This window comes from Balaenoptera ricei, chromosome 2, assembly GCF_028023285.1.
Source record: "Balaenoptera ricei isolate mBalRic1 chromosome 2, mBalRic1.hap2, whole genome shotgun sequence".
Classification (NCBI taxonomy): domain Eukaryota; kingdom Metazoa; phylum Chordata; class Mammalia; order Artiodactyla; family Balaenopteridae; genus Balaenoptera; species Balaenoptera ricei.
The window spans coordinates 59419827-59433211 of NC_082640.1; the positions used below are offsets into that span (position 1 = coordinate 59419827).

The window sequence follows — 13385 nt, forward strand, 5'->3', positions numbered from 1 at the left end:
AAAGCTTCCCTTTTTCAGACGGCCCAGCAAAACTCTTGTAGTAATTTTTTGCTTCTAATTATGTTAAACCCCAATTCCGGGGCTAAATACTGAGCCCCATGGTGGACCTGTGAATGAGGGGTGGGGAAGGGTTGAATTGCCTGAAAGGAGATCAGAGTCCTCTGGGCAGGAGAAACAGGAAATTGATATCAAATGTCCACAGTGCTGGCAAGGAAAGGTCCACCACAAAGTTTCTGAGTTCAAACACTACTGCTTCCCAGTAAAGTCATTTTCTGACTCTTTGGACACATGGTCATTGTCTGTTTATCTTTCAGTGAGACTAAGGGACAAGCCTGGAGCCATCCTAATCTCCTCTGTGTTCCCAGCCCCTACCCCATGGCCTAGCTGAGATCGATCATCAGAGAAATGTTTGTTGGTCACTGCGGCTGCTCTCTCCAGGGAAGTGAGCCACTTAGGAAGTGTTACCTTTCTCTGATTCTGTGTGAAGCTGTGATGGTGCTTAAGCAAGCTAAATGTTTCTGAGAAAATGTAAGTACTCCAATGGATATAAGCAGTGGCCTGGATTTAAGCCAGTTTGAGTTGGATGTTTCTTTTACTTGCAGCTAAAAACATCCTAACAGTTACAAATGCCTTATGGGATGGGTGTTGTGAGGATTTAAATGAGATAATGCATGTAAAGTATTTAAACACGTTTAACAGGTGTTAGCTATTATTATTTTTATTACCACTTATAATGACATTATTTATGAGTTCCTCAAGGGCAGGTTGAATCCTGCCCATTCTGGAATGTAGTTAATAATATTTAAGTAATGGTTGAAACAAATTGAAGTATCCAGGGCACCACTTTACAAGGGTTAAGTTTCCATCAATCGAATTTTTAAATGCGAGTTATATTTTCAAATTCACTAAGATAACTTGCTATTTACAGAATTTTCCTGTAGAAAATTATTTTTCAAAGATAAGTCATTTCATAATTCAAATCATTTATGTTTAATTCGCCTGTTGTACAAATTTGGAAATTCTTATATGCATGATCAGGTTTCTTTCATTCATTCAGTAGTTCACTCATCCATTCATTTACTCAGCAACTTTTTGGAGCAACTGTCATATGCCAAGCCCTGTGCTAGGACATAGGGAGATAGAGTTAAAACTTGGCCCCTGTGTTCAGGGAGTTCACAGTCTAATGAATGAACAGACAATAAACCAAGAATTACAGCAAGGTGGCTAGGAGGGCAAGAAAGAGGAAGCCCAGGGCAGAGGTGGTGGGAAGTGGGTGAAAGCAGTGAAATCTTCATAAAGAGGAGCCTCTACTGTTCCTGAAGGACAACTAGAAGTTAGCTGGTGAATGTGCAAAGGCTTGAGGTAACATAAACTTTATTTTCAGGGAAATCCAAGTATTGACAGCATTTGTTCTGTATGGGTACAGCTTATGTAAGAATGGCACTTGTGTCAAGAGGTAAGACAGAGAATAGGCGAGGATGAGGTCCAAAGGGCCTCAAATGCTGTGTGGGAAAGTTCAGATTTTATCTTGAAGACAATGGGGAGAACTTTGAGGGATTTTAAGCAAACATGATCAGATTCGTGTTTCAGAAAGACTATCTTGGTGGTGATAAAAAGGGTGATTGGAGCTGTGGCAAGAGGGTAGAGGAGGCAAGCCTGAAGCAGTCAGGGGGAGACCAGTTAGGAAATGACTGTTAGGTGGAATCATGTAAAATCATGATTTTTTTTTTTTAGAAAATGGTCAAATGTCATCAATTCCATATGGTTCAACCTAATACATGGTCCAGGTAAGAAATGATCAGAGCCCCAGTGAAGGCAGAGGCAGAGGAGATGAAACCAAGAGACATTTAGGAAGTCTAATTTGATAGGATACCATGATTTCTTTGGTGAGAGGGACAAAGGAAAAGGCATATGTCCTAAACTGGAAATATACAATCACAGACTATATAAAATAATTCTTGAAACTAGAAGAACAGTTACTTCAATTAGTTTTACAGCTGAGGACTGATAAATTCATTCATTTGGATACAGCAACACAGCGTGTTTGGGGCTGAGTTGGGATTGAAACCCAGGTCTCCTGACTATTCTACTATTCTAGCTTCACTGCACCTTGGATATTCCAAAAAGATATTTGTGTTAGTTTCCTGGGGCTACCATAACAAAATACAGCTAACTGGGTGGCTTAAACAACAGAAATTTATTGTCTCACAGTTTTGGAGGCTGGAAACCTGAAAACAAGGTGTTGATAGTGTTGGTTCCTTCAGAGGGCTGTGGGGGAGATTCTGTTCCAGGCCTTTCTCCTTAGTTTGTAGGCACATCACCCTGATCTTTGCCTTCATGTTCACATGGCATTCTCCCTGAGTGTGTGTATGTGTGTGTGTGCCCGTCTCTTCACATGGCTGCCTCCACTTTGTATATCCATGTCCCTGTTTTCTCTTATAAGGACACCAGTCCTTAGTGTCCCCACAGGAGACACAGTCACAAGGACACAGTCATAAGACCCACCCCACTCCAGTATGACATCATCTAAACTAATTACATCTTCAACGACCCTATTTCCAAATAAGGTCACATTCTGAGGTACTGGGGGTTAGGGCTTCAACATATGAATTTGGAGGGGGGCACAGTTCAACTCATAACACTACTTCCGAAAGTCCTATGTCATGTTACTGGTGGTAATTCTGTCTTTTCCCTTGGAAAAGGAAATACGGACCTGAGGAATAAGAGTCTTTTCTCTTTCCTTTATATCTTATCACAATGCCAAGGATAGCGTTCTACCCTTCAAGTCTGCGTTGACATACCTGCTGGCAAGAGACAGGGATTTCAGTGAGCTTCTAAAAATTTTACTGTGTGGTCTACTCTTATTGGCGGAAAGAAAAAACTCCTTAACTGCATTCCATTTGACTAGATGGGCAGAACATGTGGTTACCTGCTTTGGGTGTACAATGGTTCCCTTTGATTTCATATGCCAAGGGCAGGCAGCCAACTGCTCTTACTTTACCTGTGATCAGGCTCAGCAGTGGCTTCCAAGGGGAGCTGAGGAATGGCAGGTGTTCGTGTGCATCATGATGTTGGTTTTTTAAGACATGGCCTTTATTTTGGAACTATCAATAATCAAATAGGCTTTCTCTGGGTAGAATTAAAATGTAGGTTAGAAGGACACTCAGGGCTTAGCTATTGAGAGGCCTTACTGAGAAGATTTAGAAAAGTGTTGGAGTCTCCACCCCACCACTCACAGTAACTGAGACCACGTTTAACCACAAAGCTGTAGATGGGTAAAAACATGGGCTCTAGAGTCCCACAGACTTGGGCTTGAAACTCTGCCCTGATTTTACATTAAGAGTTGGCTTAGTTATCAAAAAGGGAACTAAGTAAAATCAGGTGCCTCCTGATATGATGCACTGAAAAGGGCACAACATTGCTTATATAGTGCCCCCACCAAAAGCGCATAATCTAAATTTAATCATAGAGAAACAACTGGGCAAGCCCAAATTAAAGGACATGCTGCAGAACAATAGGTATTCTTTGAAAACGTCAATGTCATAAAAGAAAATGAAAGGCAGGAACTTCCCTGGTGGTCCAGTGGGTAAGACTCCGCACTCCCAATGTAGGGGGCCTGGGTTTGATCCCTGTTCAGGGAACTAGATCCCGAATACTGCAACTAAGACCCAGTGCAGCCAAATAAATAAATAAATATTAAAAAAAGAAAAGAAAATGAAAGGTAGAGGAACTGTTCCAGATTATAGGAGACTAAAGAGACATGACATCTAATGCAATACTTGATCCTGAATTAGATTCTGGATTGGGGGGAAAAGTTTCTTGAAAGAGCAATATTGGGAAAATTGGCAAAATTTGAATATGGATTATAAATTAGATAATAGTATTGTAGCAATGTTAAGTTTCCTGAATTTGATCATCATACTGTGGTTATGTAAGAGATTTTCCTTGTTTTGGGGAGATACATGATGTATTTAGGGTTGAAGGGTAATAATTTCTGTAATTTACTCTTAAGTGGTTCAGGAAGAAAACTAGAATAAAAAATAATGAGGATTGGTAATTATACTTAAAAATACTGCACTGATATTTGAAAGTCACTAAGAGAGTAAATCTTAAAAGTTCTCACTACCAGAGAAAAAGGTAACTATGTGAGGTGATGGATGTGTTAACTAACTTTATTGTAGTAATCATTTTACAACATATATGTATTATCAAATCATCACGTTGTGCACCTTAAACTTACACAGTGTTGTATGTGAATTGTACATCAATTAAGCTGAAAAATAAATAAATAACCCCCCCCAAAATAATGAGGAGCTTATTTATGTAATATGTAAATAGAGAGAGAGAGAGAGAAAGCAAATGTGGCAAAGGGTTAACATTAAATAAATCTAGGTGAAGTGTATTAGAAAATTTATTATAATTTTCTCACAAATTTTCTCTATCCTTGAATTTTTCCAAAATAAAAAGTTTAATTAAAAAAGAAGAGATGAACCAGACTGGATATTGTCCAAGACACTGAGCTAAAAAGGTGCAAAAGTATTACTGGAGTGTTAAAAATCTAACTAGAAATGTAACTTGAAAAAAACGTATTGTGAAAACTTCTCTTTGAAGAATACAAATGTGATTGGGGAAAAGTGCTTATACAACTCACTTGTGGTCGAGAGATGAAGTTCCTAAGGGCAAAGCGAAGGATCCATGGACAGTTACTGTCATTTTTGGATTTTTAGGGAAGGTCCTCCTTCTCTACTGCTCCCCTGTGAAGTTCTCAGTCTCTCTTCTAAATAAAAATGAATTACTTTTTTTTTTTTTTAATGTTTAAAAGAGAACCAAATTACCAGCCTCTCTTTTTAATCTGGTTCTGCCAGTTGTACAACCTTGAACAAGTCACTTCATCCATTCAGCAAACGTTTATTTAGTACCCACTCTGTGCCAGGTACTGTTTAGATGTTGGAGACTTGGCATTGAATAACATATATATGGCACCTGCCCTCATGGAGTTTACAGAGCAGTGATATGTGACAGATACTAGGGGTTGCCAACATTACAGGAATTTCCTTTTCTTCCTTGCTAATAAAACTCCAATTTTGCAGAAAGCAATGTGTGAGGGGGAAAGCCATGTGTGCTACAGATTGGGAGAAAATACTTGCAAACCACATATCTGACGAAGGACTAGTATCTAGAATGTATAAGGAACTCTCAAAAGTAACGAAAGGAAGGAAGGAAGAAAGAAAGAAAGAAAGAAAGGAAGGAAGAAAGGAAGGAAGGAAGGAAGGAAGGAAGGAAGGAAGGAAGGAAGGGAGGGAGGAAGAAAGGGAGGGAGAAAGAAAGAAAGGAAGGGAGAAAGAAAGAAAGAAATCACTCCCATTAGAAAATGGGCAAAAACATAACACACATTTTACCAAAGTGGATATAGAGATGGCAAATAACCACATGAAAAGGTATTCAATCGCATTAGTCATTAGCAAACTGGAAATTAAAACCACAATGAGATATCACTTCATCCTTATCAGAATGGCTAACATAAAAATAGTGACATCACCAAATGCTGGTAAGGATGTGGAAAAACTGGATCAATGGACCACTCATATCTTGCTAGTGGGAATGTAAAATGGCGCAGTCACTTTGGAACAGTTTGGTAGGTTCTTTAAGCACTAAATAGGCAACTACCATACAACTCAACAACTGCACTCTTGGGCATTTACTACAGAGAAGTAAACATTTATGTTTATGCAAAAACTTGTACATGAATGTTCAAAGCAGCTTTATTCATAATAGCCCCAAACTTAAGTCAACCCAAATGTTTTTCAGTGATAGTTGAACAAACTGTGGTACAACCACATCATGGAATACATCCAGCAATAAAAATGAACCACCTAGTGATACAACAACCTGGATAGATCCCCAGGGAATGATGCTGTGTGAAAAAAAGCCAATCCCAAAACGTTATATACAGTGTGATTCCATTTGTATAACATTCTTGAAATGACAAATTATAGAAATGGAGAACAGATTGGTGGTTACCATGGGTTAGGGGGATGATGGAGTATGGCCTAGAAGAAATGTGGATGTGGTTATAAAAGGTCAACATGTGGGATCTTTGGAAATGTTCTGTATCTTCACTGTGGTGGTGGTCACACAAATCTACACATGTGATAAAATCACATAGAATTAAATACACACATGTTCCCAACAAAAGAGTGCTTGTAAAACTGCTGAAATCTGTTTAAGAACTGGGGAAGACTGGGTGAAGTGTTGTATGGAATCTCCATTACTCCTTTTTTTTTTTAATTTATTTTTATTTTATTTATTTTTGGCTGCGTTGGGTTTTCGTTGCTGCGCGCGGGCTTTCTCTAGTTGTGGCGAGCGGGGGCTACTCTTGGTTGCTGTGCGCAGGCTTCTCATTGTGGTGGCTTCTCTTGTTGCAGAGCACAGGCTCTAGAGTGCAGGCTCAGTAGTTGTGGCACATGGGCTCAGTAGTTGTGGCGCAGGGGCTTAGTTGCTCCACGGCAGGTGGGATCTTCCAGGACCAGGGCTCGAACCCGAGTGCCCTGCACTGGCAGGCGGATTCTTAACCACTGCGCCACAAGGGAAGCCCTCCATTACTTCTTATAACTGCATGTAAATCTACAATTATCACAAAATAAAAAGTGTTTTATATGGGTGACTTAAATCTCAGTAAAGCTGTTAAAAAACACACACACACACACCAGAAAATGGGAGGGTGTTTTTGATTGTCACCATGGGAGGGAAGCACTTTTAGAATTTAATGGATGTGAGATTCCCATATTCCATAGGACAGAATTTTACAACAAAGAATCAACCTCCCCCATGGAACATGCTGCCAGATATTCAGGTAGATAACACACACACAAACAGAAGAACAGTAACAACATATATGTTTATACTTATCTGAACCTAGCACTTAATCCCATTTACAAATAAATGTAAAAGTAATCTGTGTATTATTTTAATACACTCTGAATTTTCCAGGAATGCTAATATCGTGTAAAAAGAGGAAAAGTTGTTATTTTGTTTTGCTTGGAACTTTGCCAAGAATTGTTCCTCATTCCAGAAAATCAACAATAACAATGCTTCCAATAATATTTGAGTCACCAGTACATTTCATTAGCCTCCATTTAAGCTGGTCATTCATGATATATATACACATATGTAATTTATTATATAAATGCATTTATTATATACATGCATTCATTATATATATATGTATATAAATATATATATATATATATATATTTTTTTTTTGCCACATGGCATGCAGGATCTTAGTTCCCTGACCAGAGATCAAACCCGTGCCCCCTGCAGTGGAAGTGCAGAGTTGTAACCACTGAACCACCAGGGTAGTCCCATGATATATATTTTTGAATGATATATGTATTTAGTCCTTATTTTGAAATGTCAAATATAAAGTGTTGACTATATTTGGTTAAATATTATCTTATGTTCTGTAAAATCATTATAAGTAGATGCAAGCATCTGATTGCATCATGTTGTGTAATGTAGATGTGCCTGTGTACCTCCATATTGTAATACATATTATTTTCTAATAAATTACTTTTAATACTTTTAAAATACTATTAAAATACTTTTAATACTTTCTAATAAGTTTCTAAAAAATTACTTTTATTTCTCCTTTATATTACAGTTAGGGCATTGTATAGATTATTTGTAATATGTGTAATATTACACATCACGTTACACATATTTGTAATATATGTAAGTTACATTATCTATGAGTTTCATGCCAGGATGAGTAAAGGAGACATTACAAAATATGTGTCTTGAAAAGAGGGTGTTGAGTTTGATAGAGTGGAGAACTACTAGTCTAATTTCTGGTCAATGAGAGGTCTGTGGAGGATCTTCAGGAAAATATTTTCTTCTCCGATAAAAAAAAGAGAGGGGCTCTGCACCACTTTCCCTCCCTCTTTTGGAAGTTCTAGGACAACATAATGCTTCTGTATGATGCAGTCATCTTGCAACCAGGAGGCAACAAGTCTGAGAAACAAAAATTAAAATGCTGAGAAGTGTGGGGCCAAAAAACAAGAAGTATGGAACGAGCCTGGGTATTTGATGGTGTCACTGATCTGTGGCACTAATCCTAGAACTGCCGGCTGTGGATAATTATAGGTCTGCATTGTTTAACCCACTGTTAGTCAGGTATTCTCTTGCACGCAGCTGAAAGTATCTAACCAAGATATGGAGAATACAGTAAATGGGCAATTACAATCAAGTATAATAAAGTGCTCTAATTGAAATAGAGGAAGATAGGGAAGCATTTCTTCACATTCCCAACCCAAACTGGGGGTGGGGGGTTGTCAGTGAATATTTCCTGTAGGAAATACCTGGTCTAAGGCCTGAAGAATGAGTAGGGGGTTAGCAGGACAGGGCACAGGAGAGTGTTCCATATAGAGAGAACAGCAAGTGAAATACTACAGAGTGACAGAGCAATGATTCTGCCAGAAAGGAGGTTTCCTGAAAAAGGTATAAACAATAGGTATGAGATACTAGATCAAATCCTGACTCAGTCACTTGGTAACTGTAAGTTACTTAGCCTCTCTGAGTTCCAGTTTCATCATCATGAAAATGACAGTTATGGTAGTTCTCATGTCCTAGGGTCTTTTTGAGGAGAAGATTGTCACAATCATCTAGACAGGATATGTTCAAATCTAGACCTGGGTGGTTATAAAGGTGCATAAATAGAGGAAACATACTGGGGTTTGCTTCGACAAGGCTTGTTGAGTCAGTGTTTAAAGGGAGAGGGTACAGGATCAAGGATGATGTGTTGGTTTCTGGCATGGGTAACTGAGTGGTTGATGTGCCATTCACTGTTCCAGGCAATACAAAAGGAGTAGTGGATTTTAAGGGGGAAATTACGGGGTTCCGTTTTGCAGATTTTGAGTCTGGGGTGCCTGTGGGATGTGGAGGCATTCAATAGGTACTAGAATATACACCTCTGAGCTTAGGAGATGTGTTTGGGTTGCGGGTAGACAGGGAAGCAATAGCATATAACAAATAACTGAAACCAAAGGAGAAGGTGGGATGTGCCAGGACAAATGGTGAGAGGTGGTGTAAGGCCAGAGCCCTGAGGTATATGTAATACCCAGGACATTTAATGGCTGGGCAGAGGAAGAGGGGCCTGCAGAGGAAACTGAGACGGAGCACCCTTAAGGATAGGAAGAAAAAACAAGAAGTAGCCTCTGAGATCACGAAAGCTGATAGAAGAATATTTCTCAACAAGGGGAGAGATCAAGTAGAGTAAGGGTTGAGAAACGTGAGATTAACAAGTGGAGTTATGGCTGACCTTGACCAGAGGCGTTTCTAGGGGGTGGAAGGCAGATTGGAGAGAGATAAGGAGTGGGAGGGGAAGGACGAACACAAGCAGCTCTTTCTGCAAAGTTGGCTGCCAACGGGAGATAAGACGGCAGAGAAGAACGTAGGGACTTGAGGAGCGGAGGTGGAGGAAGGATGGAGGCTTAAGCATGATTAACTGCCACTGGGAAGGAGCCAGTAGAAAGGGAGAGACTGAAGCTACAGGAATGTAAGGAAAATTCATTCAACAATTAGTTGAGCGCTTCCTACGTGCCAGATCAGTTCTCCCATCCTCTCCAGAGAATACGCGTGTAGGCTACACATATGACAGGTTTAACCTAAGGCTTTATCTTCAAGGGAAAGAGGGTCTCAAGCTGTTTTTCGTAGGAGTTCCAATTCTGACCCTCTACCCCTCCCCCCACCCTACCCCCCCACATCACCGGATACCCCGAAGGAGCCCCAACACCGCTGGATCTCACAACCTCAATTGGACACTTGAAGCCACAACTAACGGGTCTCTAAGAGGGCCAAACTAGTGACGCCAACGCCACAGCCTCCCCGGCGTTTCGCCCCAGCTCGCGAGAACAGAAGCGATTACGCAAGGAATCGCCTTCTGGCTGGCTCCGCCCCTTTCCTTTCTTTGTTTCCAAGCCCGAGGATCTCGCGAGAGTTGGGTGGCAAATCCCGCGAGCTGAGACCTGGGGCCGGTTCTGCGGTTCTCGCGGTGTTTGCGCGAGACTGCTCCTTTCCTGCTTCCCTTGCCGGTCCAGCTGCTTTCCTCCCCCTCTTCCCCGCCCGACCTCCCCCTCCTTCCCCCGCGGGCCCCCTCCCCGCAGGGATAATATGGTCTCCGGCGATGGACGCCCCAAGTGCAGGTTAGTTTCAGTTCACCGACTGGATCTGGCAGCTGGAGACGCGCGCTGCCCCGGCCCCGAGTTCTTTGCTTCTCTCTCCTGGAGTTGCTCGGCCGGCGCCGGGGCCCTCCGGGCTCAGGTTGTGCTCCCTTGGGGCCTGCCTGCTGGGCCGCACTCTCTGCGCCCAGGCCTCGAGGGCCCGGCCTCGCCGCCCTCGCCCCTCAGCGTGACCCCACCAAGGGCCGTCCGCTCCGCCGCTGGCCTTGACCCGTGCCGGCCTCGGCCCGTTGGCCACTGCTGGCTGCCAGCGGCTTCTCGGTACTCCTCAGTAGCACTAGGGTCGAGGAAAGGCCCACCATCTTCTCCCCGCCCCCCATTTGTAAGAGATGAGGGTGGGGGCTAGTGTCTCCTTGGTGGCGTCTCACGTAGCTAGTTGTTTATTCCGCTGTCCAGCCTCGAGCCCCTCCCTCTCTCTTTGCCTCTAGAAGCAGAGGTGGGGGGTGGTCAAGGCCGAACACTGGTCAGCCAGTTCTCGGACCATTTATTGCAGCGCTGGATCTCCTCCCCCCATCCACCTCCCTCGCTTAACCCTCAATAAAAAAGGGAAAACATTATATAGTCTCAAAAAGTGAACAGTGCTTATCGCTTCTCATTTCGGACCAAGGTCCTAGCAGTGTTGGGGGTCCTGCCCACCTACTGCAGTGAATCTGCACAAAAGATCTGAAGGTTCTTTAACCTCAAGGCTGCCTCCCCGCCACTTCCCCCAAGAACCTTAGGAGCTGGGGCACATTCAAATAAGTCCCCTGGGTCTTTGACTTTGTAGTTAAGCTTCAATTCGTACAAAACCAGGAAGACGTGTCTTTTAGGGAGAATCTGCTAATTTACCCAGATATTTTGTTGTTCACCTTTACCTTTAGTCTTAAGGCCTGTGAAGGTCTTACCTGATAAGTTGTTTGTTTTGGTTTGGTTTTGATTTTATTCCTGTTGTTGAATGCTGTGTAAAAGTCCATCTTTTGGTTATTTTTTTAAAAATCAGTTCTTCTAACATAATTGTGGCGTTGTCCTGTCTGTATTTATGCAATTTTCAGGACATGTCTTCACAAAACATGCCTATTCATCCTTTAAATCATTCTTATTGTCCCTTTCTAGGTATTCTTTATTATCACATTTTCAGGAGTTAATTATTTTACTTTCTAGGTATTCTTGTCCCTTTCTAGGTATTCTTTATTATCACATTTTCAGGAGTTAATTATTTTACCAGTTTTTATTTGACAAGGGTCATGGCTTAGAGTTTTACTATCCAATACAGTGGACACCAGCCACATGTGACTATTTAAATTTAAATTAATTAAATAAAATTAAAAACTCTGTTCCTCAGTCGCTGTAACCACATTTCAAGTGCTCAATGGCCATGGCTACCTATAGAAAATATAGGTAATATAGCGCAAATATAGAAAATTTGCGCCATTACAGAAAATTCTTTTGGACAAAGCTGGTTTCTAGGTATTTTCACTTTGAATAAGGTAATTTGTAGCAGTGTTTAATGAAAGTATAATTTTTTTTTCAGTTTTTATTTGACAAGAGTTATGGCTTAGAGTTTTACTGTCCAATACAGTGGACACTAGCCACATGTGACTATTTAAATTTAAATTAATTAAATAAAATTAAAAACTCTGTTCCTCAGTCGCTGTAACCACATTTCAAGTGCTCAATGGCCACGGCTACCTATAGAAAATATAGGTAATATAGCGCAAATATAGAAAATTTGCGCCATTACAGAAAATTCTTTTGGACAAAGCTGGTTTCTAGGTATTTTCACTTTGAATAAGGTAATTTGTAGCAGTGTTTAATGAAAGTATAATTTTTTTTTTCAGGATATGCCTTTGAGTACCTTATTGAAACATTAAATGACAGTTCACATAAGAAGTTCTTCAATGTACCTAGACTTGGAGGCACCAAGTATGGTAATGTTGCTTAAATTTTCTTGGATTTGTTTAGTTTCTAATAATAAAAATGCATTTGTTGAGCTGAGTTGAAGAAATTTTAAATTTATTCCCACCATGTCGTAGCAGGTACACCTACACATATGTCTAACATTTTAAAAGCTTCTTGGGCTAGCTTTTGTTTGAGGAGGATGTAAGCCCATACCATAGCTTCTCATTTTAAAATCTAAGTTAGTTTAGTAATGATTTTTACCCCCAAGAAATTACTAGTACAATTTTAAAAACAATAGAAACCTGCCGGATGATATTCTAGAGCTATTAAATGTATATTTTAATTTTCCAAGTGAACAGTGCCACTATCCTTTGAACAAGAATCATCAGCAGGGCCCACTGATTTGAGTTGTTGACCAGGGCATGGTTTGCCCTGGCTTGTGCCCTGACACTCTTGGAAGACCTTTGCAGGCGCCTGACCAGGATCAAACCTTTCACTGAGGTTTCAGAAGAGTGAACTTGGCGGAACCTCAGAGTATTGGATGGAAGTCTTTACTTTATTGACCACTGAGTAATTTTCTCAACCAGGCCGGTGAAGGGAAGACCTGTTTGGAAGAGTGATTTAGATTATTCTTGTCTGATTTTTCAGTGAAAAGAAAAATTAAATGCCAAATCTGTTGCAGTTTTGGAGGGAGCTTTTCCTTAACCTTGGTTTTTGTTTTTGTTTTTGTTTTTTCCTTCTTCTTGTGTTACTTAAGATTGCTTTTGTGATTTTTCTGTAGATTTTGGTGGGTTTAAATGTTCTAGACTAGCAGTATTTTCTTGTACATTCTGAGAAGATTTGGATATTTTAGAGTATATTTTGGAGAAGATCCCTATCCTAGAATTAGGTTGCCATTTAAAAATAAACATTTCACCAAAATCCTTTACCTTGCATGTTTAGTTGCTGTGATTTGTATTGAGAGGTTGGTCTTTTCTTAGTGCCATGTGTCTTTCATTCACATTTATTTTATTTCTTCACTGAAGATGAGTTTGTATTAATTTTGAAAAGGGAACAGCTAAGTTGATTATATACAAGAAAGATCTTTTATTTCCCTTCTCTCAAATATCTAGTGATTCTGGCCTGGAAGTTTCTTAACCCACATTTTATAGTTTAGTAAAGTAAAAGAACATATATGAGGATGTTTTTTAATTTGAGTATAAGTTCTTTCTATGGATAATTTGTGGAAATGTGCCTACTTGAAGATAGCCTGTATTTCCCAAATGCAGG

The 13385-nt window shown here is 40.4% G+C and overlaps 1 protein-coding gene across 1 annotated transcript in view; it reads left to right on the top strand.

Moving 5' to 3' along the window:
- Positions 1 to 10082: 10082 nt before the first annotated feature.
- Positions 10083 to 13385, top strand: part of IREB2 (iron responsive element binding protein 2) — a 53404-nt gene continuing 50101 nt past the window's right edge. Inside the window, exons 1-2 of the mRNA XM_059912666.1 lie at positions 10083 to 10202; positions 12056 to 12145. Of these exons, the coding sequence (XP_059768649.1) occupies positions 10184 to 10202; positions 12056 to 12145 (109 nt within the window). The 5' untranslated portion in view covers positions 10083 to 10183. The remainder of the gene's footprint in view (positions 10203 to 12055; positions 12146 to 13385) is intronic.